A 24592-nucleotide genomic window follows, 5' to 3' on the forward strand; every position below is an offset into this window, starting at 1 on the left:
ATATTTTAGGTGCCTTTCTGGGTATGTATCTGTATGCCCCCACTTTTCCCATTGTGCCGGCGGAAAACGAGATAGGTATGGAGCCGACCCCCTGACGTTACAAGAGTGTCATGATGCGCCTCGGGTGATTTTCTGCCACGAGGGCTTGCTCGTCAGACGGTCACACACATGCCGTAGGTCTCTGTCGCGCATCACCTTGTTGGCAATACCGGGCCACCAAGACTTGTCTGGATGAGGTTTTGTGGAACAGCCGAGGTAGATACATAATGGTTTTTAGGCCGAGAGCGTTGGCCGATTAAACAACATGCAAGGGGAGAGGGGAAAAAAAGACTCCCGGTCCACTCTAAACTGCCTGAGCAATGCTTGTCCCCGTTTATACATACAAAACAGCCCCTCACGAGGCACCGATAGCCATACTAGTCGCCATAGAAACACTTTCAGTTCTCAAAGCTGTACTTAAGCCAGCCGCCCAGTGCCTTCAAACTCTCCCATCGGACGTTCTCGTCGGCTTCTCCCATTAGCTCCATGATTCTTGTTTTCAGACCGAGCTTCTCCAACTGATATCGCTTTTCGGGCACCTCCTTAACCAATGCCCCAACGTCGTTGCAAGCAATTGCCAAGACGGCCTTGTCGTTATCCCACGGCTTCTTCATGATCTCGGCTAGCTTACGCGTGATTGCTCCATTCTCGTACTCCAGGATCTTGCGCGCATTTTCAGCCCAGAACACCTGGCTTCTGTGAGGCGGTGACCAGCGAAGGTGGCCGGACTCGACCTCGGCAACGTATTCGTCGAATGTGGTCTTTGTCTTGGTGTACTCCTCAAGGAGGTCCTTCAGTTGCTGGGCGTCCTCGAGTAGGTCAGGGTCGGTCAAGTGGCGGCCGCTTAGGTTCACAAGGAGCGAGGGCAGTCGCGCAAGCACCGCCGTAGGGAGCAGAGATTTCTGGTTGTTGCTGAGTAGGTTGAAGAGCGTCGAAACAACCAACCTAGTCGTCTTTTCCTTCGGGGACAGACGTAGGAGCTGGGTGTACAGCAGAACAATGTCGTATTCGCTGTCACAGAGTTAGCTTTCAAATAATCTGCAAATGGGCTTGGACGTACTCGTTCAATTCGTCGCCGATTTGTTCGGCCTCAAAGCTCATTTGCCAAATCACCAGCAGAACATGGTACAGCAACTGCAGACCAACACCACCGCCGAGCGAACCCTCAAAGCCTGGCGCTCTTGTGGGCGCAGTGCCACTCCATATGCTTGCCGACGAGCTGCCGTTACTTCCAATACCGGCCGCTGTTCTGAGAATCTCAATCAGAGGCGCAATTGTCTCACTCCTTTGGTTCCAGAACTGCTGCCTAGAGGCATGCCCGTAGAGGATGGAAGAGTACTCCTGGACGGCAATGTCCTGGAGACCAGCATCGGAGCTCTTCGCGAGGCCAGATAAGTACGAGAGAAGTACGGGGATGGCATTCTTGGTTGCCTGCGACTCGTCTCCCGCGAGCGACATGAGCTTGGTCAAAGCCGTCGAGGTGAGCAGTGGGATCGGATCCTCGGTATTGTTGGAGTGGGCGAGCAAGGGTAGGAAGTGTTTGTAGGGGTCGCTGCTCTTGAAGATGGCCTTGGAGAGCGATGGTACACCTATAGGTTGGAGATAGTGGCATTAGTTGGCGGTTTCAAAACAACGGCTAAACCTCAACGTCGATACGTATCAACCAGAGGCGCGAGGCGAAAGAGTAAAGGGTATCACAGGAATTGTCCCCAAAGCGATGAATTTGGCTAGGAGAAAGGTGCAGGACATACTGGGCAAGAGGTCGGCCAGGAGGACGAGAATGTACTGAACGATTTTGGCTTGCTTCCCCGCAGACTCGAGCACGGAGGGCTTCCCCGGTTCGCCCACAAAGAGGGAGCGGTAGCCGTCGAGGTCTCCTTCTACAATTTCCTTCCTCGCTTCGGGGTTCTTCGCCTTGTCGACGGCACGGATGCGGGCCAGGTGGTCCTCAGTGATGGTGCCTGCTCGAACAGCGCCATCCCAGGGGATTGGCCGCTGGCGGATGTTGTCCTGCAGCGAGCCCAGATACGTGGGGGTATCGAGCGACATGGCGGGCGAGTCGAGGGAATGTAGAGACCCAGGCGACTTCGATTTGAGATGGACCTGCGTCACCAACGGTTGTGCTGTTGAGAATTCGGAAAGAGGGGATGGATTCGACGTGCTGAGGGTCGCAGGTGGTTCGCGGCTGCAAACTGTCTGTGACGAACGTAATGCTCTCAAGCCGCAGCCGCAGCCGCGCCTGCCCAGTTTTTGGGGCAGTTCCCTGCTCCAAGTCACTGTGTCAGGTTGAAGGCACTTGATTGGCTTGGGGTCCAGTTCTCCATTAGCCACAAGCCGAAGCTTTGTGTGCCCCACCACAGCTTGCCTGTGGCCAATGAAGACGACCTGCTGCCAATGTGATTGTGGCGGTGCGCTCGGACCATTTTACCTTCCTTCACTCGAACCGATTCAAGAAGCTTGGCCCGCCGTCTCTGCTAGGTAGGTCCTCCGTACTCGAAACAGCATAGCGGCGACCCATTCTGCCCCAGCCTCCAACCACTCGATTTTCTCGATCAGTAGTTGTCGACGATACTCGGTTCGCGATATGGAGCCAGAGCTGGCTGCTCCTCATCCATTTGCTCTGCACGAATTACCCGTATTCGAAACCGATTGCTAGCCTACGCCATATGCAAGGCACGAGTCCCTTGAATATCATATGACGGAGGGCGTCGTTAGCCAGGGCATCACCGTCACTCTGTGATGGGTCTTGGGCTCCTAGCCTGCCGGCATGGCTTCCGTCGGTCGGCCATGTCAAAAGTTGCGGAACCCACGGACTGGTACCTGCTGAGATGTTATCACGACGTCGTGTAAAGAATTAAGACAGTCGAAGCGCGACAGCTGTCATCGCGTCCAGAGTTCAAGACTAGTCTCATTGCCAGGATGCAAATGAGCACGATCTCATTGAAGAAGCTTCATGATGGGATGGCCAAGCGTAGGTGACCAATGACTATGCAAGAGATCCGAAAGCGTAAAGAAAGTACACGGAGACAAGGCAAACAAGCATACCTACATACACACGCTCTCTCCCCTTTCCTCTCTCTCTCTCTCTCTCTCTCTTTACTTCATACGGATACACTAGCTAGGTCGAGTAGCCTAAACAGGCTTTCTCTGCCTATCGATTGTCGTCCAGTGGACAGACCGACCCCTGCAGGTAAACATGTGGAAACGAGGCGCTCTGGGCCGGGCCAGTCACAAAAGCGAAAGTGACCCGTCTGCCAACTCACACAGGCATCCCCCCGCACCGGGCCAGTCACAACGCTTTGTCTTCCGGGTGTCTTGGTCTCCCGGTACAGGGAACCACCTCTCGGCGCCCGATCTTCAGGAACCAGAGCAGAAAACCGTAGCAACAGTGATGGAATCGCGCAATCGAGACGTATCTTCAGAGTCCCCTTGTCAAAGATTGGCCAGCTAGCAGGCTTCCAAGTGAAGCTAGATCCCTGCGAAACATTGCATTAATCGAGGTAGTACTGTGGGATTGTCTGTGTGGGTGCGTCTGTACCTGTGTAGTGACAGCGGCAGCAAAATTAAGAGGTTGGACTCGGACGAAGAGGGGAGGTTGGGAACCGACCCGCGAGGGGAGGGGAAAAGACCAAAAAAAAAAAGACTGCCTCTCTGCCCAAACCAAGTAATACGACACTTCCGCTTCGTCCGCACTCTCTCTCTCTCTCTTAAACCAAACCTGCCTGCAGATTTCGTTATTTCTTCCGATTTCTTGGTTCTTCTCTCCCTACCCATCTATCTACACCCAAGGACATCACCCCAACAACTCGGTCATTGCCGACACCTACACTAACAGGCTAGGTCGGCCAGCACACGCACACTCATACGACTATTACCGCCTGACACTCGTCTTTATTTTTCCCGCTGACCATTAATACCTCATTGTTTTTGCTACAACACGAAACCGCATTCCTCTTGCTCCTTCTCTTTATCACTAGGAGACGCTCGCGAGGCTACGAGACAGTTCGTTCCACGGCATCTTCCCATTCATTGAGCTGACCCACCAGACAAGTGTGGGCGAGAGCTCACTTACAATCCCCACCTCGCCGTACTTTCGGCTTCCTCACGTTCATGGATCTCGATATGAGCCGGCGCAAGCACTCGGTTGCAGCCCCTCTGGTCGTCGCCGGTTTCCTGCTGCTGGCGTCCGCACCCACACTGGTTTCCGCCCACCCTTACCCTCTGCAAAATGTGGCCAACAACCTATTTTATGAACTTGGAGACAAGTTCATGAAGCGCGACTGCGTCCAGCGTTGCGGTGTTGACTCTCAATACTGCTGTGGCTCTGGCGAACAGTGCTACACAGTCGACAATATCGCTGGCTGCAGCACCATCAACGGTGGTGGGGGCTATGGCATCTTCACCACAACCTGGACCGAGACCAATACCTTCACCAGCACTATCACAACAGATTGGCCTGCGACAACAAACGTCGGAGGAGGGGGAGCTGGAGGCACGTGTGTCCCACAGCACGAAGGAGAGACAGCATGCGGCAGCATTTGCTGCGCCGTCTATCAGTACTGTGCCTACGCAGGGCAATGCGCCCAGCGAGCTGGCTGGGGTGGAGGTATCACCACCGTTACCTCTGGAGGCGTAACAATCACTACTCAATTCTCGGCCCCCTATCGCATCACAAGCACGGCAGCCACAGGCACCTTTGCATCGGCAACCGCGACTGGAACTGGAACCGTTGTGCCCGTGACCAACGAGGGTACTGGCGGAGGTTTGAGCGGCGGCGCAATCGCGGGTATTGTTATCGGCACTCTCGCTGGCCTTGGTCTGCTCATGCTGCTCTGCTTTTGCTGCATCGCCCGTGGTCTCTGGGGCCTCATCTTCGGCGGCAAGAAGAAGAAGGAGCACAGCCGTGAGCGGATCGAGGTCGTCGAAGAAAGATACTCACGCCACGGCAGTCGTATGCCCTCGGCCCACTCCCACCGCCCCTCGCATGCCGGCTGGTTCGCGGGCGGCAGCCGTCCTGCACCCGCTGCGCGCCGCAATGAGGAGAAGAAGGAGGGCGCCAAGTGGTTGGGCCTGGGTGCCGCCGCCGCGACGTTGCTGGCGCTGCTGAACGTTAAGAAGGACAAGCCAGCGCGCAAGCCGCGGTCGAGCTACACGGATTCGTACTACTCGTACACGGGGACAAGTCCCAGTGAGTCTTCATCGGATTCTCGGACTCGATCGGATCTGACGTCCTACCTAGGCAGTTCCAGCTCGGGTGGAAGAACTCACCGAACCGGTCAAACACGCGGTACCCGCACGACACGACACTCACGGAGGTAGCGAAGCATCCTTCTCTTGGAGGTCTTCCCGGCCTCAAAATATTGCATAGGTATTCGGCCGCTTTCTTTATAAGGCCCTGCCGAAGCCCAGAACATGCTTCGACACGTATATAAATTGGTATTATTGTCTTTTCTTGCTGTTCTTTCTATTGGCGTTAAGGAGATGGTCGATATGAATCTACGTCTTGATTCCTGACGACTCGGGAGACGGGACACAACGCCGTACGAGAGACGAAGAGTGGAATTCGGCGACGATGAGAGAACGAAAGGTTGATTGAATGAGAAAAATGACAATGTTGGGGGTGGACAAGGTCAAAAAGGAGGAGCTACCTAGCTTGGAGACGGCAATGATGAGGAGTGTCTTGAGGAGGTGGAACATCTCTTTGCATACTGAGCGTTTTCCTACCTTTTCTTGTTATTTTTTCCTATGGTGTGGCTCTCTCTCGTCTTGGAAAGCATTACACAGCACAGCCCAGCCTCCCCGCATAGCATGTACGATGTCCAGAATGTTTTGATGGCATAGACGAAATTTTGGTAGGCAGACTCTCGGAAGCAGTTTCCAGAAGCGCCTGTAACGCAAGGAATGAAATAAACATCTCTAGTCAGGTCAATCATGTTCTCGAATTGTGAAGTAGGTAATATTGGCTCAAGCTTGCTCATGGCACGGCTCTCCTGCGGCCCAAGTCTGTTGGATGAACCAAAAGTCGGGATGAACGTACCGCGCCCGCGAAACCGGTGCGGTGCGGTGCGACCTGCTGTTCGCCCGTGTGCATGGAACAAACTGTATTTCCATGCACGTACTGTCTGCGCTTGCTGCTGTGCCCATCCCTGCTGGGAATAGTTTGAGGATTCGACGAAAGCGGCTCTGCTGCCCGGCAGGCCTCCTGACTCTCTGTACGGTCCGAGTCTCTTTAGTAGGCCTTTGACGCATCAGTGGCTATAACAACCGGACATCAAGGATCATGATCACAAAAACCAATGTTGTAGTGAGGGCCATTGCCGAGTCAGTTGGACGAGATTCGCTGATACCGATGCACACCACATTCAATCTTCCCTCTATAAGCCCACTAAGCTGATCACATAATCATGTTGCTAGGTGCGGGAGATGGTCTTTTCTTGTTCATTTCTTTACGCTTACGTGGGTATCAGTTCACCATGAAATGTCTTCAGGCAGGTAATGGCTATCGTAAAGTGTTGAAGGGGGTAATATCCGCTCGGCGAAAGGGAGCTGGTAACGTCTTGCTTGACTTTTTGATGTGATTCGTACGGTAACCCTTGGGCTACACGATGCAAAAAATGGAACCCCGGCCACGCCTGTGTTGAGACCCAGAACCCAGTTGCTCTTTTGGATAGTCCTCGGAAAAAAACATGACCATTTGACTTTTGTTTGGATTTCCCCGCTCCCCTCCATGCCCAGCTTCCTTACATCAAGAATCCTTAATTTCTCGGGATTCCGGAGATGCATTTAAGCGTCCTCCTCGATGTTGCCCTTCTCGGAGACGTACATGCCGTCCAAGAACTTACGGATATCCTTGTTGCGGACCTTGCAGATCTGCTGAATATCGGCGGCAGACTGGGAGACAGCCTCAAGAGAGTTGCCAGTGAGGACGAGCTCATCCTTCTGAGCAGTGGAGACGGCAACGTCAACACCCTCGCGCATGACGACGCGGCGGACGAGCTTCTCGCCGATGAAGTTGCTGAGATACGTCAGTCGCCTGTTACATTCATGTTGTTACACCAACAGGGCGAACATACCGGATCTCGACCTCCCACAGACCAGTCTCGGAGTTCTTGTCCAGGTTGACGTTGATGGGGAAATGGGCATAGACGTAGCGCATCTTGTACTTGAAGCCCTTGGTGACACCGACGATCAGGTTGTTGATGAGGGTGCGGACAGTACGGAGGGTGGCAACGTTCTTTCTTGAGCCGTGGTGGATCTCAATGTTGATGGTGCCCTTGACCGGCTGGGAGAAGTTGACGGCCAAGTGGGACAGGTCCTTCACGAGCTTGCCTGCAGACGGTGTCAGCCAACTCAGATTCGAGAGTCTCTCGCCGTGAGGCGCATAGCACTTGGTATCGAGGTACCGCCAGTCACGACCCTAGGAGGGAGCGCAATGACTGGAAAGGAGGGGAGACGTTGTACTTACCACGGGGGCCCTCGACAGTGACGACGCGGGACTTGATGTGAACCTTGACTGTTGGAGAATCCAAGTCAGCATGCATTCAATTGCCTGCCACTACTGCTCCTTTCGAGCTCATCCACAGTCTAAAACTTTTCAACCCAAAAACCCATGCCGCGTCGTCCGCCTCGAGCGCTCGCTGGTCCCCCAGTCTGCCCATGGTTTACAACCTCAGACCGAGGTCATCGGTACCGAAACAAAGAGACAGAGGGAGGCCGAGGCCCGAAAAGCGAATGGCGACACGAGGTGTTATAGTATCCCAAAGTTCAGAATTCGGCGGAGCTCGCAGGGGGCCGCATCGTGATTGACGAGTGGGGTGGGATTTCTCGGTGTATTGTGTGCTTAATCGCTGCGTGTCTTTCGAAGACGACGCTGACGACGTCGGCTTTTCTTTTCACGTACCATCCTGAGGGACCGTCAGGCTCTCCTGGGAGTGAATGTATCTCATATTGACGTCGGGGGGGAGAGGAGGGTTGTCGACTGGGCGATCTACTGGGCGACGGGTCTGTTTCGTTGGGCGATGGACAACTTTTTCTCAAAGGCCAAAGGACGAACTTTTCGAGCTCGCTCGAGTTGCGATTGGGAGCCCAGCGGTGCGCCGAATGATGGGGGCTCGCAAGCCCTGTGTGGTCTGTGCGTACTTTTAGTGTCGAAAGCGGTAGGCGGTGGAAAGGGTTGCTAAACCACCATTTTGGCTCTGACTCGGTAAAGCCACATCACTCCTGCAACCAGCCACAGGGTGGCTAGTACAAGGATGCCTATCTCACGTGTAAACTCTAGCCAATGAGAGGGGCCATTCCTGATAGCTCCAATTGTCCGCCCACCTTGATTGATAGCTGGCTCGGCGCAATCCAGCAAGCAGCGTAGAGAGATATACGTCAGCCACGAAGCTCTCCAACTCCCCTGACTTCGGTGCCAACCGCTCTAATATACGCCCCCATCACCAGCCTCCAGCCCACGACCGGACACTTCGCAGCTGGAACGACGTCCATTCCTTTTCTCCGAACCAGTACGAACACCTTTCGCGCGCGAGATCCGGGCATCCCCGCATAAGCCAAGATGTCGTACTTCTTCTCGACTCCCGTCGACATCGACATCGTGTTGGAAGACGCTGATGAGCGGTCTATGGTGGACGTCAAGCTCGATAAAAACCGCCGCGAAAAGGCGCCGCTGTATATGGATGGCGAGAGCGTCAAGGGCGCCGTTACCATCAGACCTAAGGACGGCAAGCGGCTAGAGCATACGGGCATCAAAGTCCAGTTCATTGGCACGATAGGTAAGTTGTTGAACCACTACCATCTTCGCGTAACCAAGTCGAAGGCCCCCTACCCTCCCACCTGACACTGACCACAACGCTCAGAAATGTTCTTCGACCGCGGAAACCACTACGAATTCCTTTCGCTTGTCCAGGAGCTCGCCGCCCCTGGCGAGCTGCAACACCCGCAGACGTTCGACTTCAATTTCAAAAACGTCGAGAAGCAGTACGAGTCGTACAATGGCATCAACGTCAAGCTGCGTTACTTTGTCCGCGTCACCGTGTCCCGCCGCATGGCCGACGTCATCCGCGAAAAGGACATCTGGGTCTACTCGTACCGCATACCCCCGGAGATGAACTCATCCATCAAGATGGACGTTGGTATCGAGGACTGCCTGCACATCGAGTTCGAGTACTCCAAGTCAAAGTATCACCTCAAGGACGTGATAGTCGGTCGCATATACTTCTTGCTGGTCCGCCTCAAGATCAAGCACATGGAGCTGTCCATCATCCGGAGAGAAACGACGGGCGCGGCACCGAACCAATATAACGAGAGTGAGACGCTGGTGCGGTTCGAGGTAGGCTCTCCGGTTCGGCCTTCTAGGATGCGCTGCATGCTGACTGTTCGGGCAGATTATGGACGGCTCGCCTTCGAGAGGAGAGACCATTCCCATCCGCCTCTTCCTTGGCGGCTTCGACCTGACCCCGACCTTCCGGGATGTGAACAAGAAGTTCTCGACCCGATACTACCTCAGTCTGGTGCTCATCGACGAAGGTCAGGAACCCTCCCCTCCCTGCCGACGCTGCCCATTTCATCTTGTCAGACCATGCTAACAACAAGACGGGTCAGACGCACGGAGGTATTTCAAGCAATCGGAAATCATCCTCTATCGCCAGGCCCCGGACGCGGTCGCCGGTCCCAACATGATTATGGCTGCCGCCCCGGAGAACCCCAAGCTCATGGGCCCTCCTCCCCTTCAGGCATAGAGACCTCTGAAAGTGGATGGTGTGGTTTATAAGTAATGTGCCGTGCTTCTTGTTGTTGATGATGATACAGGGGTTCTGGGGAGCTGTCATGATAGGTAGTCTTCGTCCAGTCGGTTACGCGCAGTTTTAGCATAAGGTCACGGCGTTTTGGGGTAAAGACAGAGCTGGGTCTGCTGCACTGATACGAAAAATATGAAATTTATTCTGCCCTTCCACTGCGAAACCTATAAGCAAACAAAAGCCAAAGCCCAATCCATGCAGTTCGTAAGGTATCTGGTGTCCAGGATCATTCTTTGTGTCCGGGATCATGTCAATTACTTGTACAGCTCTTTTCCTTTTCGTTCTTTTCTTGTCTTTCGTTGGTATCCTCACCTGGCAGGCTCCTTGACGCTACTACAAAATATCCATGACATCGTCGGCCTCAAAACCGAACTGGTTGTTCTGAATGGCGGCGATCCTGTCCAGCTCGTCTTGGTACTGCTTCCGCAAGTCGGTCAATGTAACGACCTTGCGTTTGCCTTGGAAGTTCGTCGTCTCTCTTGCATTGGGCGGGGGCAGCTCCTCCGAAAAGATCCACGCCTGCTTGGCGTCGACGCAGCTCAGGGCGTTGATGAGTAACAGGTACTGCTTGGTCACGGGCGTGTCAAGAATATCCTCGCCTATCAATTTGTCGCCCTCGCCAGCATGCTGTAGTTTCTGGATACGGTCGAGCAGCACGGTGGCGGCCCCGCGGTAGTCGTTGTGCTTGATCCTCCACGAGTAGAGAATCTGGTGGTACGGGATGCCGCTGAGGACATCCATTGTTGATTTGCACCTCTGGGCCAGGATCTCGTCAATCGAGTCCTGCAGGCCGGGGAACGGCAGTGACATGAGTTCGCTGTTGTGGTAGGATTCACACATCTTGTCAATCAGCTTGCGGAGGGACGAGAGCTGCATAGCCTTGTCCTTCATGGCCAGAAGACTTGCGTGGGCGACGTCGAAGCGTGAGAGCACCGTCGCTGCGTTGAATTGGCGGCTGAGCATCTCGCTCCTGACTAGCGCAGCTTCGGGGCTGGCGTGAGAATATTGAATGGCAAGACCAGCAAACTCGATGACGAAGGAGTAGGCCTTGACTTTCTCGAAGAGAGCTACGATATGGCAGTGGTACCGAGCTGGTCCCTTGTTGAGCAGGTTCCATTCGGTGTCATCTAGGAGGCCACTGCTGTGTCGGTCGACATCGACATCCTTGACGCCTGTATCTCATGTCAGCAAGGCTTTAAGGTACAGGGAAGGTCGGACTTACTCATACCAATCGCCGCTTTGCGGAAATGGAAGGCGGCTTGGGCAAAGTCCTTCAGAGCGAGGAAGACGCGGCCCTGGATGTAGATGGCGAAAGGCGTCTGGACACAATAAGGTGTGAGCTCCAGAGCAAGGTCAGCTCGCTCTCTTCTAATGAGGGAGCACTGAATTAGAGTCGGCGACACTTCGACGTCGCTGTTGGAGGCACAGAGATCTGTGACGATATCCGTTATGCTCGCTGCGAGGGGTTCGTTTCGATTGTCACCGAAACCGAGAAGGTGACCCACGTTGCCTTCCAGCGCAGTGACCGTCTGATACTCATCGCCTGATCGCTTGGAGGCACTAGGCGAACCAGAGAATGAACCATTGCGCTCGTGCTTGTTGCCGAGGGGAACAGTGATCTCGGTCTTGGATAGCCAGCGGAGCAGCTCTAACCGGCGAAGGGACTCAAGGAATTGTCTGAATACGGTGCCAACGTCGAGTCGCTTGGAGAGCATGTCTTCTTCCTGCTCCCAGTCGAACTCCATGTGCACCAACAACAAAATCTGGCTAAAGATGACCGTCCATTGCAGGTCAATCGTCTCTTGAACAGCCTTGACGATCAGTTTTCTTCCAAAATCCGTCAGAGGTTGACGGGCTTTGCGGCTTCCGGACTCGTCTGTGGCCGCAATCAAGCTAGATAAGCTCTCGTACAGAGCCATCGTGACGCCGATGTAGTTCTGTCCCAGGCTCTCAATGACCTGGGCGCAGTCTTCTTCGCTTACAGTGCGCCACAGAGCAGTGGTGTCGAACAGATATTGGATTCTTTCGTAATCCGTCCTAGGCGTCTCTTCGAATATTTCCGGTCGCAGTGCAGCCGTACAGACTTGTTGGATGCTGTCGGAAATTGCATCGAGGAAGCCAACTCCTGTAGCCACAAGGTTCGCCACCCTTTCGGTGCCCTCCTCCGGTCGCGAGAGGTTGTAATACAGCCGCTCTAGCGAGCTACATTCTCTGACGGCAGATATGACGTCTGCACATACAACCCATGTCATATCGGAGTCCGCGTCAAGGACCAGAGAGACCGCTTCGCCACGCTGCTTGTCCAATTCGATGAGAAGGCGGTAGAACCTCCGCCATTGGGTCTCGCTGCTGGCTCGAAACTGCTCGTAATCCATGCCACCAGCCGAGTTCCGGTCCAAAGATGCTGTGGAGGCGAGTATGGAGCAGATTGACTCTGCCAAACCCTTTTGGCTTTTCGAGCTTCCGCTCTCCTTCTGTGAGTAAAGTCCCTTTTCGTAGATGGACAGAGCTGTTTCAAGGGTAGCCTTTGTGAAGCGGCCAGGCGCAAGGATAAGTTCCAACCACTTTTCGGTCGGATCGGTGGGGTCCGACGGCCCAGAAGTTGGTGCTGTTGGGTAGCTGGTATCAATGTGAACCGACACCCACCCACTTTCCCAAGACTCGGCGATGCTGTCCCTGTTGAGGTCAAGCTCCTGAACCCTGTACGTCATGTTGTTCTTCCACAGCGTCCACAACTGGATCCCGCCATCGGCAAGATTTGAGAGAACAAAGTCCGCCAAGGTCCAGACATCTGACAGAGAGGGCGACGAAGGGACAAGCGTTGTGTCTGGAAAAGCGTCTTCTACGTAGACGGTGTCACTATCGCGGGCCTTGATGTTCCAGAACTTGAACTCTCCAGCTCCAATGGGCGAATATGTAGCACATATACGGTTGCCTGTGCCGTCACCAACCACCTGCAGAAGGTTTGCTTGCGTCGGCTCAATCTGCCACTTGCCGACCTCCTGAGGGTTGCGGTCGGCGTTGAGAATGTCTCCAGTGAATAGTATCTGACCGGTTCGCAAGTTCCAGATGCGCATGCGGTGGTCGAGACAGACTGTAAAGAGAAATGCCGCATCATCGAGGCCGAGATCCGTCACCTGTATCGACGTCGCTGCGCTTGCATCCATGTGAATGTTACGGTATCGGATGGTGTGGTTCTGTTTGAAGGGAAGGTAGCTGCGAATGCCTTGAGCCCAGCCTTGCGAGTTATAGATGGTCTCTTTCCATGGGTTGTTCGTCGCTAAAAAGTGTCAATCACGAGCTCGATTGTAGGGGAAAACGAAAACTTACAATCATGGGTCTTATTCCGGTCCAACCGCACCAGCCCTCCGTCGTGTAAAGATATGACGACCTGGTCGGTGCTCGCAGCGACCATGCGGTGCGGGTGCTTGAAACCGAAAACCTTTGGCTGGTAGACCTTGCAAGCGTCACCCGGGCCGGCCTCGATTGCGGAGCGCTTCCTGAAGAAGTCGGGTCGTAGGGTGAAGGAGTATAGGGAGTTGGACTCGTCGAGCACGAACATGGACAGCGCATCGTGTTCTCGGGGATCGGCGAAGGCCACGCATGACGACTGAATCGGCACTGTGAATCTGAAGTTGAGGATGAGAGGTGCATCGACGACCTTCTCCTGGCGGCAGGTGTCGACAACACGGAGGCTCAGGACCAGGCCGTCCTCCAGCAATCTCCACAGGAAACTGCGCGGTGCGGCGTGCCATTTGCGGTGGTAGACCGACGAGGCAGACGCCAAGCTCTTGAGACGAAAGGTAACCTCATCTTCGCTAACGTTTTTGTCGCCGTTCGTGAGCTTGCGGTCCGCGCCCCTGCCGTTCGACGTCAGCGAGGGGACACGGATATTGACGATGGACGAGGCGGAGGCCGGTTCGAGATTGAGACGAGTCTCTCGGTAGAGGTATTGCGTGTCTATGGAATCCATTGCGATTTCAACCCTGTCCTGTGGAAAGCCTCTAATGCCGTCGAAGAAAGGGAAGAGGCCGCAGGAATGGCGGGTCAGGCTCGGCGCATTAAGCAATATTGCGACAGCAAAAGGTCGTCGCGATTCGAGTTGATGGAATTTCCAGTTGAAGACTCCAACGCGCTGGTGGGGCTAATCCCAATACAGCAACCAGCTTGATACAGTGCCAATAAGCAGTGTTTCTAACTTGCACGGTGTGTTTGTTGGCGTGGGAACAATAGCCAAGAATCGTTCACGTCGCCGATGCCTTGGGCATTTTAGGTATTGACGGGTCAAATCCATCGAGTTTTTCCGTCTCAAGCTCATTCTTTTTCTGTCTATTAAATGTCAAAGGCCTAGTTTGCTTCCGTCGAAGGAGAAATGCCACAACTCCATCATAAAACCTGCCGTCCAACGCCAGCACTAATGCATGTCATCTTTCCCAACCAGGGCGTATCAAAGCTCACTCATATGCGCATAACACCGTTACAGCCACTCTCGACAAGTCACGCATCATTTCACACCGCCTAATCCTTCTCCAGGTCTTTGGGACTAGGGTCGCCAATGCCGTCTTCGTTGATCGCAAACAGACAGTCGCTCTCGGGCAAGCATGGACTGTCGTAGATCTTGGCGATACGGGTCTCGGCACGCCCCTTTCTCAAGCTGATTCGTGTCGTGCTAGCGTGAGCAATGATGTTACCGCCAACTGGCTTCTTCGGGTCGGGGTTGAACATAGCACTAGGTCCGCCATCGACCTGAGCAACGACCTGGTTCGTGATGACGACAGCGATACCAAACTCGTCAGCGAGACGCTGTAGTGTACGCATAAACTTGGCAAGATGGGTCTGCCTCGAGGACAGTTCACCTCTGCCCAAGAAGTCGGTTCTGTAAAGTGCCGTAGCAGAGTCGACAATGAGCAGGGAGAACCGCGTCTCGCACATCATGGCGCCAGCCTGCTGGAGGAGCTGAAGCTGATGATCAGAGTTATACGCACGCGCATAGGCCACGTTGTCCAGTACTTCCTCTCCGGAGAGACCAAATCGGTTGGCGACGGCAAGCAGACGAACAGGCCGGAACGTGCCCTCGGTGTCGATATACAAGCACTTGCCCTCGCCACCCCCCATGTCGAAGGGTAACTGGCATGTCACCGCAAGCGTATGACAGATCTGACTCTTTCCCGTGCGAAACTCTCCAAAAAGCTCGGTCACCGACCCGGTTTCGATACCACCGGCAAGAAGGGTGTCGAGCTGTTTCGAGCCCGTTGTAATAGAGATGAGCTCACTGCGTCGTTGATGCATCTCAGTGGCGGTCGTGAAGCCCATCGGAACAAGTTTCGAGGCTGCACAAAGGATAAGAAAAGTTCAAGAAAATTGGAGTAGTCAGGCTTACCTTCGGCAAGGATCTTGGTGGCCTTCTGCTCGGAAATGCCCTTGATCTGCTCAAGCATTCGGCGCGGGGTATACGCGACCGACTCTACCGTGTTGAAGCCTCCATCGACCACCATTTGAATATCACGCTTCGTCAAGCCTGCGACTCCCTAAGACGACGCCGCATCAGCATTTTCCGTTCAAGGGGGCGATTCGCAGGATATTGTACCTCAAGTGCAGAGAGTGGCGTTGGCGCGCCGGGCCCAGTTCCGACGCCCTCGTCGCCATTGTGGCTTTCCTCGTAGCCGTCCGGTTCGGCCATTGCTCTTCCAGGTGTGGTAAAATGTGTCACTGCCTGGTTTATGCGTGAGGAATGGCTGCGACCCGTCAAGAGTAAGGTGGTGCATGCGGACAGGAGAATATCGATGGGGGGAGGCGAGCGGATTCTTAAGACGCGTCGGCCAGGACCGTGGGGTGGCGATGTGCGGAGGAGAAAACACGCCAAGTCACGTGCTGCAATTAAGTGTTTTGCTTGCCCCGCTGTGTGCCTGGAGTTAGCGTCCTACCAGGGGGGGCCGGCCCCCTTGGCTTTTGCTTACGATTACCGAATCCATGTGGTTCATCTCACGTCGGTAAAGCGAACGAGCTTTTATTACTGATATACGCAAACCAGCAACTTTTTTGGTTAATGAAGATCCCTTTTCGGAAAATCTGGAGCTTTCTTACTTCATTTTTGTTTTGCTTTTTACATTTACTTCGCCTAGCTCCCATCTACCACTCTTTCATCCCGGCTCGTCAGGTCGGCGCAGGTTTGTAAACTTGGGACAGCTTTCTTTTTCCGACTTTCAAAGCACCACCGTCTTCGGGGGACTCGGAGAATTCCAGCTCAGCATCTCTTGGTATATCGCAATTCATACGGGGGAAAACTAAAAACTATTAAAAAAATGCGGTGTGATGAATGATTGATTAATTCGCTAGCTACAAACACAAGAGAACTGGGATCCCAAGACATTTCAACTTAGCATCGCAATGCGAAAAGAGAAAGAACCGCTGTACAATTGGCCATGCAGAAACAGAATCGTCAATGATGCTTCTTCCTCGAAGCGCAATCCCCGTTCGTCGTCTTGCCGATGTTGTTACAATTGTTCGTTGTGTGGTCACAACATTGTCGTGGTTGTCAGACTCGTACGTGCGGTTTAGTTGACTTGGATGCGGCGGGCCTCATGCTTGGGCGCCTTGGGGACGCGGATCGAGAGGATGCCGTCCTTGAAGCTCGCCGAGACGGAGTCCTGCGAAATCTGGCCGGGGAAGTTGAAGACGCGGCTGAATTCGCCGACACTGCGCTCCGAGACCCAGTACTTGGCGTTGTCGACCGGCTCCTTCTTGCCGGACTTCTCGATGGAGTTGTTCTTGTTACCATCTTGCTCATTCTCGTCTTCGACGGTGGGCTGGCGGGACTTCTCGTTGCCTTCGGTGATGGCGCCGCTCATCTCGGCACCGTTGCCCTGGAGGAATCCCGCCGGGGGAGTGCCGGCGGTGTACGATCTCTCGACGCGGCCGCGGATGTGGAGGGTGTGAGGGTCGGTAAACTCAATCGAGACATCGTTCTTGTTCATGCCTGGGAGCTCGCCATACAGCTCGTACGCGTCCTCGACTTCGCGAACATCGAACTTTGGCTGGAAGTTGGGGATGTGGTTGCGGTGGGTGCCGCGGGCGCCGCCGTTGCTGCCCGAACCGGTGGTTCGGGAGTAGTTGTCAAAGTCCTCGAGAAGGCGGAAGAGAGGGGTGAAGGAAGCGTCGGAGGGGGTGTTGTAGAAGTTGCGAGGGAAGAAAGCCATTTTGACGTTGTTCGTTAGAAGGTTGTAGTGTATACGCGACTGTGTCGTGATTTTTTTTAGATGTAGGGGAAGAGTTCGCAAGAGCGATATGTGTTTTGAAGTATTGAGCGGTGTCGAATTGCTTTTCTTGTTGTCTTTGTTTGTTCTGATCTGGTGAGGAGAGAAAGGCCTAGACGAGAGGGGATCAAGACGGTCGATTTATACACTGAGGGTCGGCACTGATGTGACTTCCTCAGAGCTCAGGAATCATCGCTGGTGGGTCCAGAAACGGGATGCGAGGTGCTTCGAGAAACACCTCGTACATTGCAGAAGGAACGCCATCCGTCTGGAGCCTGGTTCTGGAGCGATTCTGGCAAGCAGATGCGTTGGTGATGAAGCCGTCGCGATGCTTCTAGGAACTTCGGGGCTCGGAAGTCGCTGGACGCTTCTAGCACCTTCCACTGTTACGACACCAGCAACGGCCGTCTCTCACCAGTAGACCAAACACATACACTTACAGGAAACATTTGGAAACTCAAGTCCAGTGTCATTGCATCAAGCCCAGTCACAAGATTCAATCATCGCATCATTTTGACATCACTAAAGCACCCCATGGCATGACCTTCGAATGCCGTCGAAGAGCTTTGCATGGTCAAAGCCTTTTTTGGACGGGCATGTTCTCCTTCCATTCTCACTCGCTTAATTTTTAGAGTTCCGGGCCCCGAACTGGGGTCGAGGGTGCCCCCGCAACCACCGTAGCGACGCGTCCAGCCAATCAAGCTCCTACCCCGGCGTCGTCAAGTGGACAAATGGATGGATGGTCCGTGTCCATTCCAACCGCCCCACTAGCCCGGCCGGCTTTCCAGAGTGCTCTAGGTACTGCCCCTCCCCTTGAAATCCAATGGCCAGGTCTAGGCGCTTTGGTTTCGGCACCTAACACCACTCTCCCCCTCAATTAACCTCCTTATCTCCCTAGAGCATGTTTACACCATTTGCAAACGTTTTCATGATGTCCGTGTATCATGCACGCGTCTGCGCCGAGAAAACACGGGGCAGAGAAGTACTTGTGTGTCCGCTATGGGCTCAGTAATCTGGGTCTCCCCAGAGGGCTTCCTATCTTCGACCTCAGGAGATTTCGCTTCCGGGAAGACGGGCAGGGGACGAGAGACCTCGCTGTAATACGAAAGTAGGCCCCTCGGTAATCAGTTTGACGGCTACGGCCAACAAGATGGAGAGCCGAATGCACCATAGGGCCTTCGAGGGATTTCTAATATTGCCTGCCGCTCGAATGGGGAACCAGTCCAGCATGCTCGGTAGCCCATTGTGGTGTAAAGACGATACACCCTTGCGCTCAGCTCCCCTCATGGTTACACGCCGCTTTTCCAGTCAGTTCTAGTCACAGCGGATGGCTCTCTGTAACAATCTCACTATCAAAAGACGCTCTTAAAGTTTGGTTTTCCTTTCCATTTCTCTTCGTCAGCGACAACAACTCACAAACAAGCCTGTAAATTAATGAGCAACGTACCGTTACCGCAGCGAAACCGCCCGCGCAAGGCATTGCCCCTGATTAATTAAGGTTCAGAGCTGAGCTGTGATCATCAAACAAGGTTCATCCCTTCCGAGGGTTAAGCCACAGTTGTGGAGGTCGCCACAACAAAGGTGCCACAGTCGATCGACGACATGCCTTGGACTCACGGTTCGCAATGGAGGCGCCTGATTCAACTGGTTCCCAAACGTCTTCGCCTGTATCAGCAGATCTGTGTAAAGACTGGCTGGTAAGTCCGGAACCGGTAGAAAACACGCGCTAAGCCAAACAACGCCCCCGCACTTTTTGCATTATGAAAGGTGTAGATGGAGCTCTCACACAGAATTACAATCAGATTAGGTACGGTGAGAACCAATGTCCAGATAGCCATATATGAGTATCGATTGCCATAGCCTCTACGCGCCCATTACCCAAGTAATATGAACAACCCTTTCTCAACCTTCAAGAGCCGAACCCAGATAAGCCTGATAACCAGGAGAAAATGCTTCAGAGTCGTATCACCCGCATAACGAGATCATCTTGATTCGGCTTATTGCTGGTACTGTGGCCTCATGGGGGGGTAGCCTGCAATCATGGCCATACCGGGGCGCATGGCAGCCGGCCCAGATCCAGGCCCGGGACTTTGCACCCTGTTGAAGAGTCCAATCAACCTCCTCCCAACCGATGGCTCCAGCTCCGTACCGTCTCTTGCAATCTTGACTTCCCGGTTCGAGTTCCAGGGGTTTCTCAGCCCTCTGGTTCGGTAGAAGGGCAGGCGTGCGGTCGACAGCCATTCGAGCTTGAACGGCTTACCCCAAGCCTTCGTGGTGCCATCCACTTCCTGGTTCCCGCTCTTCCGGCTGCTCACGTCGCTCTGGTCCACTTCGTTCTCCTCCTCTTCATCCCCGCTGTCTCCCTCCTCGCGTTCTGCTTCCCAGAAGATTGTTCCTCTCGACGAATCGTCGATAATTCTGCCCTTGGGTGCAAATTCCGTGGGTTCAGTTGGGATCGCCTTGGGCAAATCAACATCGTCCACAGAATGTGCCTTAGGAGCAAACTCGATCGCGGCATCCGGGTCTTCGTTGATCTGAGAAGTCATTCTTGCATATCCAAAGTATTCTCCCGATTTATTCGCAGAAAAGACAAGATACACGTTATCAACCGCCTAGACATGTTAGCGAATGCTCCGGATTGGAAGGAAACAGCACGCTTACATTGAAGGCAGAATTGAGAGTTTCTTCGTTGTGAGACTGGGTTGCCCAAATGCCTGTTCTGACACTGAGCTCCAAATCCTCCACTGTCAAACTCTTCAGGATGAAAAATTTGTCCTTCTGGGATGCCGTCTCTACGGCGGTGGTAACTGTTTTGGCCTCGTTCGTTTCGGACGTTGCCTCTTCTGACGCGTTCTCCTTGTCTGCAAGCTGCGGTGTGGCATCGTGAGGAGTTTGCGACCCAGACGATGCTGCTGGACCAGTAGGTGCCGTAACACCAGTTGCGCCTTCGACGGTGCTCTTGCGCAGGCGGCTGACTAGACGTACGGACTGGAACTTGGAGTCGTGTAGTTTCTGCTGGGCCGTCATACAAGTGTGCTCGTCTTTGAAGTTTGCGAACGCGCAGTTGCTCTTCGATATCAGGAATAGGGACTCGAGGCCGTTCGCTTCCTTGCACACATGGTGAACTAGGTGCATCAAGTCGGTCTGGGGTGGGAGGTTTCCGATCCAAATCGCGTGGCCTATTTCTATTAACGACTTGTATCCAAAGAAGCCGCGGCTCGCTTACCACTTTGACGCGGCTTTCGCGGCGGCCCTCGAACGATACCGGACCGGCCGTCATCCGTTTCTATACTTTCGGTCAGCAACAACTTGCCTTTCAGTACCCATGTCTCACGAACATACCGCTGGGCTTGTGGCTTGAAGGAACATGTGCGCTATTGGGATCAACCCCGTTCGAAACTTGCGGCATGCCTCTTGGGTCACTATGTGCCATATTCCCTCCCATGTACTGCGCGGACACCATTGAGTTCGGGATGGCTTGACCCTGAGCATAGTGACCGGCCGGAGAATAGTAGTATCCTTGGGATATGTGACCGCTTTGCGGGTGGTTCATAATCATCTGGTTCGGGTAGTATCCCATGTTCGGTCGAGTTGGTTGCTGGCTCGGGGAAAGCTGGTTGACATAGTAGTGCTGCATATGCGGATGTTGTGGCATGTAGTAGTGCGGATTCCCCATGGGCATCGCGGCTTGGCCAGAGTACTGGGGAGCCATCTGAGGCATCTGCGGCATCATAGACGGCGAGGATGTTGCGGGGCTGAACCGCTGCTGCTGATGCTGCTGTTGGCCGCCGGGCGCGTAGAGATTGTGTCTCATGGCAGCCTGTGGCAGCGCGTTCGCCATACCGTTCATGCTGAAGGCGCCGGGGCGGCCGGCTGCGGGTTGCTGTGCCATGTCCAGCTGGGAGGAGAAGGCATGCTGCTGTGGGGGGGCGTACTGCTGGTGCTGCGGATAGGGGATAGCTTGAGCCTCCATCCCTGGTTTTTCGTCAAGGTAAAGCGACGAGACACCTACAGCGTTCGGAACTTGATGAGAATCCACGATAGGATACTCGGGAGCGCCGGAGGGGGATTGAACATCTCCCATTGGTAACGTGGTGAAGTGACCTTGGGTCGGAGTTTATGCCGTCCACAAACTGTCAAAGAGGAGTTAGCAAGGAAAGCTTCTGAAACCGGTGGTCGGGATCAACGGCAGCAGAAACGGGCCCGTCTGTTTGTTTATACCTTTGGCGAAGCACTAGTCCAAGCCTCAAGAGTTCTGAATTGACAAGTTCCAGCAGAGCAAGCCCGGACGGCAAGAGAATGACGGATGGAGTAGAATATGGCGGGTGTGTGATTCTAGGCGCCACACACAGAGAGATTGAGCTATTTGCTGCGCAGGATCGAATGCCCACGTTGTGGACAATGTGGCTAGTTTGCACAGCCTTTGGAAAGGGGGGTTCCTCTGGCAAGTCACACTTCCGAGCGCCCCAGGGTATATGTGGCAGCTAACCCTGCTCTGATGAAGACTGCAATGCGTGTGCTCAATGAAATTCCTGGAAGGCGATCAGCTCGTCTGGGCGTCCAATACGAATGCAGAGAAGAGCCCGAAGCAGGGGAGCGTAGCCTCTCTAGTACCGGGGTGAAGGGGGACCTGCCAAAGAGGACGGGACGAAGGGACGAGACGCGAGGGGCCAGATTAGGGAACTCCAGGCATGCACATCGTGTGGAGAGGCGCGGCTTCAGTGTGGTACAGTTGCCACTAAAGGAGGGCTGTCTCTTACCTGAAGTTCGGGGACCGAGGCAGGGGTTGCTCCTCCAGGCTGCCAAAGAGGACTGGAAGGTCTAGACTTTGCGGAACGCTAATCAGACGCAGCCAAAACGATCGAGAAGTAGAAGATTCTTGAGTAAGATGAAGGATGCTAGCTGGACGCTTTTCCGAGTGTTGTTCAAAGCAAGGGCAGATGAGGCAACGAGAGGCCAAGAAAGAAAGAATAGCGACGCCAGAGCAGATCGAGTGAAGAAACTCCGCCGGTGGAGTGACAAGTTGGCTTAAGCGAGTGAGCGCTCGGCGAAGGCTCCTGGTATGATCCGTTAGAGTTGCTGCTGCTGCTGCTGCTGCCGCCGCGTGTTTGAGTGACCAAGGCAACACAAAGATCTTGTTTGGTCGTCGAACGTCCAATGATACTTATGGGGGAGGAAGAGAAAGACCCAACATGAGACCCGGAAAGCAGAGAGAGGATGGGACAAAACCACAGGGCAGAGAAAATATCGAGTCGCCGGTAGAACGGTGGCCAAATTCCCAAGGAGAGGAAAGTCTTACGAAGGCGAGTATGGGTCCTCCGGAAAGCCCAGTCTATTCCTGAGCAATACCGGGGCTCTGGGCAAGAGACGACGACAACGACGGGGTTCTGATGTGGTCGAGAGTACCGTTCAAGTATTTGTGGGATGCTCAGAGGGAAGACTGCACGGACTAGTGCCAATGTCGAAGCCGGAGGAGCTGCCAAAGGAAAAGCAGAGGCGAGCCCCGAGGAACTGGCAGTTGGTCGTGTTGAGAACAAGTCTGGCATGCAGGTGCTAAACGGTCGGATACTCTGCTCTGTGTCCAGTGTTACAGTGGGATACCTACGCCGTCTGAGAAAGAGGCGAGTATATGGTAGGCAGCGTAGAATACTGGCCTAGGCACACCGAGCTGTTGGAAGAGAAAAGACAAGACGATACGGGACTGGGGTGACTGGCAAGGCGAGATGGGAACGGCCGGGCCAGGCGATGGGTTAAGTGGCGTTCAGGAAGGCGTGGGCTTAGAAGGTCCGAGGTGTAAGTGTGGAAAGTCAGCACGGAAACGAAAACCCTGCAGCCGAAGAGCTTCTTGGTCAGTTTGGGCAAGGGATGTACAGTAGGCAGCCCAGTTCAGCCCAGATGAAATGGGGTCCAGGGACGGCTGGAAGAAGGAGGGGGGGTGATGGTAGAAGAGGCGGGCTTGGGGACCAGCGGGTAAGGGGACACCCTGGACGTGGGAACGAACTGATGTGCATGGCCGGGTACCCGTCCTGGAACATACAGCAACAAATTGGATGAAGAAAGGATGGGATTTTTTTTTTCTTCGATTCTTGGCTGCCGCTCCGGGATGTGTAAGGGACGGATGGCCCTCGCACTTGTCCGGGCTACGGGGCAAATTCCTCGAGGCAGCCTGGGTCTTGGGAAACAAGGATGGAAGAACAAATGTACAGTATAGATGAATACATGCAATCGGACGATGTGTACAGTAGGTACTTTAGGTAGAGAAGAGGTTGTTGTAAGAAGACAGCATCAAGAAGTGTGAAGGCATCTGTGGGCAAGGAAGCCCATCCCTCGCCCCTCCCCTTCTCAGCTTTCGTGGCCAGGACGAGTTGAACAGAGGAAAAAAAGTGAGACGACGTAGAGGCCAGTAGACTGAGCGAGTGGAGGACCATTTGCCACTTGACCCGCTGGACCGTTCCCACCGTCAGGATGGAGGCATCCCGGTTGGGGTATGAGTGTGTGTGTGTGTTCTACACTACCTCCTTCTGGTGCTCGACTCTGTGTCCAAGCGAAAGCCAAAGTGCGAGAGACGAGACATGGGCCGCGCTTGACCACTCGTTCGATCTGGCTCCGTCTTGTTAGTTCCGTGTTCTGGCCCGGCCCCGGCGCCCAGCCACATCGGTCTTGGGGTTCATCTCCAATCAACCCGACTCGCCTTCGGTACGTATCTACTGTTCAAGGGTTAGGTAGGTACTTCTCGTGGTACGTATTACCTAAGTAGGTGCTTGGCCTTCGCAGGCAACGGTACCCACAAGGCTTCCCTCCATGTTGTGTATCACTGCCATTAGAACCTTGCCCTTATTCTCTCTGTTGTCATTATTACTGTTATTTCCGTGTTGCTTGACGAAAGGATCGCCACCCTCAGCTCACCAACGCCTTGTCCAGCGGACGAATGCCGGGAACTGTGGGCGCAGCAAGGAACGTGTGGGTACACTGTGATGTACAGTACGCCCAACGCCAGACTCCGAGACCCTTCAACGGATCATCGTTTGCCTTTCTCATTGCTTTTTCTCATTGCTTTTCGATTGGGCTTTAGGGTACTGACGTACAGCTGCATCGCATGACCCTGAGGCACGGCAGTGCTGGCCAAAAGCAAGTATTGAGCAGCAGCTGCAGGCCTGGCGGCACAGACAGCCCTTCTCCCCTTGGGTCGAGCAACCTGTAGGCTCTCGTGATCCGGACCTCGTGTGGGCTTGACATTACCTTATAATCAATATGCCAGGTTTAGCCTCGTGTTATGTGTCGGACTAGCTAGGGACTCTGGGGGAGGCTATACGCTTCCAAAGCCAACCATTACAATGAAGCAATGTCTTACCCGGCGGTCGCTGGAAGGGGTCGTTGAATGCTATGTCGTTGGCAGAGTGAGTGTACGAACGCTCAAGTCGGCAGCAAAGCTTGTCACTCTGGCTACGCCAAGTTGGGTGTGTGGGAAGACCCATGTCTCTCTTTTTCATCCACTAATAC

At 54.1% G+C, this 24592-nt stretch overlaps 10 protein-coding genes across 10 annotated transcripts; 2 read left to right on the plus strand and 8 right to left on the minus strand.

The window, feature by feature from the left end:
- Nucleotides 1-437: 437 nt before the first annotated feature.
- Nucleotides 438-2088, minus strand: LY79DRAFT_506996 (V-ATPase subunit H; the record flags this gene model as incomplete). Its single annotated transcript, XM_060553778.1, has 3 exons — nucleotides 438-1050; nucleotides 1100-1628; nucleotides 1791-2088. 3 exons carry the CDS (start codon nucleotides 2086-2088, stop codon nucleotides 438-440), a joined length of 1440 nt encoding a protein of 479 aa, XP_060418751.1.
- An 807-nt stretch (nucleotides 2089-2895) lies between these two features.
- On the minus strand, nucleotides 2896-3981 carry LY79DRAFT_325385 (uncharacterized protein). Its single transcript, XM_060552448.1, has 2 exons — nucleotides 3578-3981; nucleotides 2896-3507 (listed from the first exon to the last, which is right to left on the minus strand). The coding sequence occupies exons 1-2, from the start codon at nucleotides 3811-3813 to the stop codon at nucleotides 3141-3143; spliced, it is 603 nt and encodes a 200-aa protein (XP_060418752.1). The 5' UTR covers nucleotides 3814-3981; the 3' UTR covers nucleotides 2896-3140.
- On the plus strand, nucleotides 3718-5521 carry LY79DRAFT_325393 (uncharacterized protein). The gene is made up of 2 exons (XM_060552449.1): nucleotides 3718-5227; nucleotides 5283-5521. Exons 1-2 carry the CDS (start codon nucleotides 4150-4152, stop codon nucleotides 5405-5407), a joined length of 1203 nt encoding a protein of 400 aa, XP_060418753.1. The 5' UTR covers nucleotides 3718-4149; the 3' UTR covers nucleotides 5408-5521.
- A 1301-nt stretch (nucleotides 5522-6822) lies between these two features.
- LY79DRAFT_666333 (ribosomal protein L6) lies at nucleotides 6823-7985 on the minus strand (the record flags this gene model as incomplete). Its single annotated transcript, XM_060563205.1, has 4 exons — nucleotides 6823-7054; nucleotides 7113-7368; nucleotides 7505-7552; nucleotides 7940-7985. The coding sequence occupies 4 exons, from the start codon at nucleotides 7983-7985 to the stop codon at nucleotides 6823-6825; spliced, it is 582 nt and encodes a 193-aa protein (XP_060418754.1).
- A 303-nt stretch (nucleotides 7986-8288) lies between these two features.
- Nucleotides 8289-9961, plus strand: LY79DRAFT_539919 (vacuolar protein sorting-associated protein 26). Its single transcript, XM_060556839.1, has 4 exons — nucleotides 8289-8813; nucleotides 8898-9370; nucleotides 9426-9567; nucleotides 9643-9961. The coding sequence occupies exons 1-4, from the start codon at nucleotides 8597-8599 to the stop codon at nucleotides 9777-9779; spliced, it is 969 nt and encodes a 322-aa protein (XP_060418755.1). The 5' UTR covers nucleotides 8289-8596; the 3' UTR covers nucleotides 9780-9961.
- A 1-nt stretch (nucleotide 9962) lies between these two features.
- LY79DRAFT_599325 (nucleoporin Nup120/160-domain-containing protein) lies at nucleotides 9963-14117 on the minus strand. Its single transcript, XM_060561820.1, has 3 exons — nucleotides 13170-14117; nucleotides 11062-13119; nucleotides 9963-11011 (listed from the first exon to the last, which is right to left on the minus strand). Exons 1-3 carry the CDS (start codon nucleotides 13810-13812, stop codon nucleotides 10173-10175), a joined length of 3540 nt encoding a protein of 1179 aa, XP_060418756.1. The 5' UTR covers nucleotides 13813-14117; the 3' UTR covers nucleotides 9963-10172.
- A 240-nt stretch (nucleotides 14118-14357) lies between these two features.
- LY79DRAFT_666336 (Rad51-domain-containing protein) lies at nucleotides 14358-15519 on the minus strand (the record flags this gene model as incomplete). Its single annotated transcript, XM_060563206.1, has 3 exons — nucleotides 14358-15169; nucleotides 15220-15367; nucleotides 15427-15519. The coding sequence occupies 3 exons, from the start codon at nucleotides 15517-15519 to the stop codon at nucleotides 14358-14360; spliced, it is 1053 nt and encodes a 350-aa protein (XP_060418757.1).
- Nucleotides 15520-16393: 874 nt separating this feature from the next.
- LY79DRAFT_666337 (hsp20-like protein) lies at nucleotides 16394-17035 on the minus strand (the record flags this gene model as incomplete). The annotated part of the gene is made up of 1 exon (XM_060563207.1): nucleotides 16394-17035. One exon carries the CDS (start codon nucleotides 17033-17035, stop codon nucleotides 16394-16396), a length of 642 nt encoding a protein of 213 aa, XP_060418758.1.
- Nucleotides 17036-18734: 1699 nt separating this feature from the next.
- Nucleotides 18735-21537, minus strand: LY79DRAFT_325769 (YT521-B-like domain-containing protein). Its single transcript, XM_060552452.1, has 6 exons — nucleotides 21314-21537; nucleotides 21105-21225; nucleotides 20435-21035; nucleotides 20319-20378; nucleotides 19754-20271; nucleotides 18735-19704 (listed from the first exon to the last, which is right to left on the minus strand). The coding sequence occupies exons 2-6, from the start codon at nucleotides 21174-21176 to the stop codon at nucleotides 19090-19092; spliced, it is 1866 nt and encodes a 621-aa protein (XP_060418759.1). The 5' UTR covers nucleotides 21177-21225; nucleotides 21314-21537; the 3' UTR covers nucleotides 18735-19089.
- Nucleotides 21538-21967: 430 nt separating this feature from the next.
- LY79DRAFT_325686 (uncharacterized protein) lies at nucleotides 21968-22797 on the minus strand. The gene has a single exon (XM_060552451.1). It carries the CDS (start codon nucleotides 22636-22638, stop codon nucleotides 22018-22020), a length of 621 nt encoding a protein of 206 aa, XP_060418760.1. The 5' UTR covers nucleotides 22639-22797; the 3' UTR covers nucleotides 21968-22017.
- Between the last annotated feature and the right edge of the window lie 1795 nt (nucleotides 22798-24592).

Source organism: Colletotrichum navitas, assembly GCF_030913465.1.
Source record: "Colletotrichum navitas strain CBS 125086 chromosome Unknown LY79scaffold_6, whole genome shotgun sequence".
In the NCBI taxonomy this organism is placed as follows: Eukaryota; Fungi; Ascomycota; class Sordariomycetes; order Glomerellales; family Glomerellaceae; genus Colletotrichum; species Colletotrichum navitas.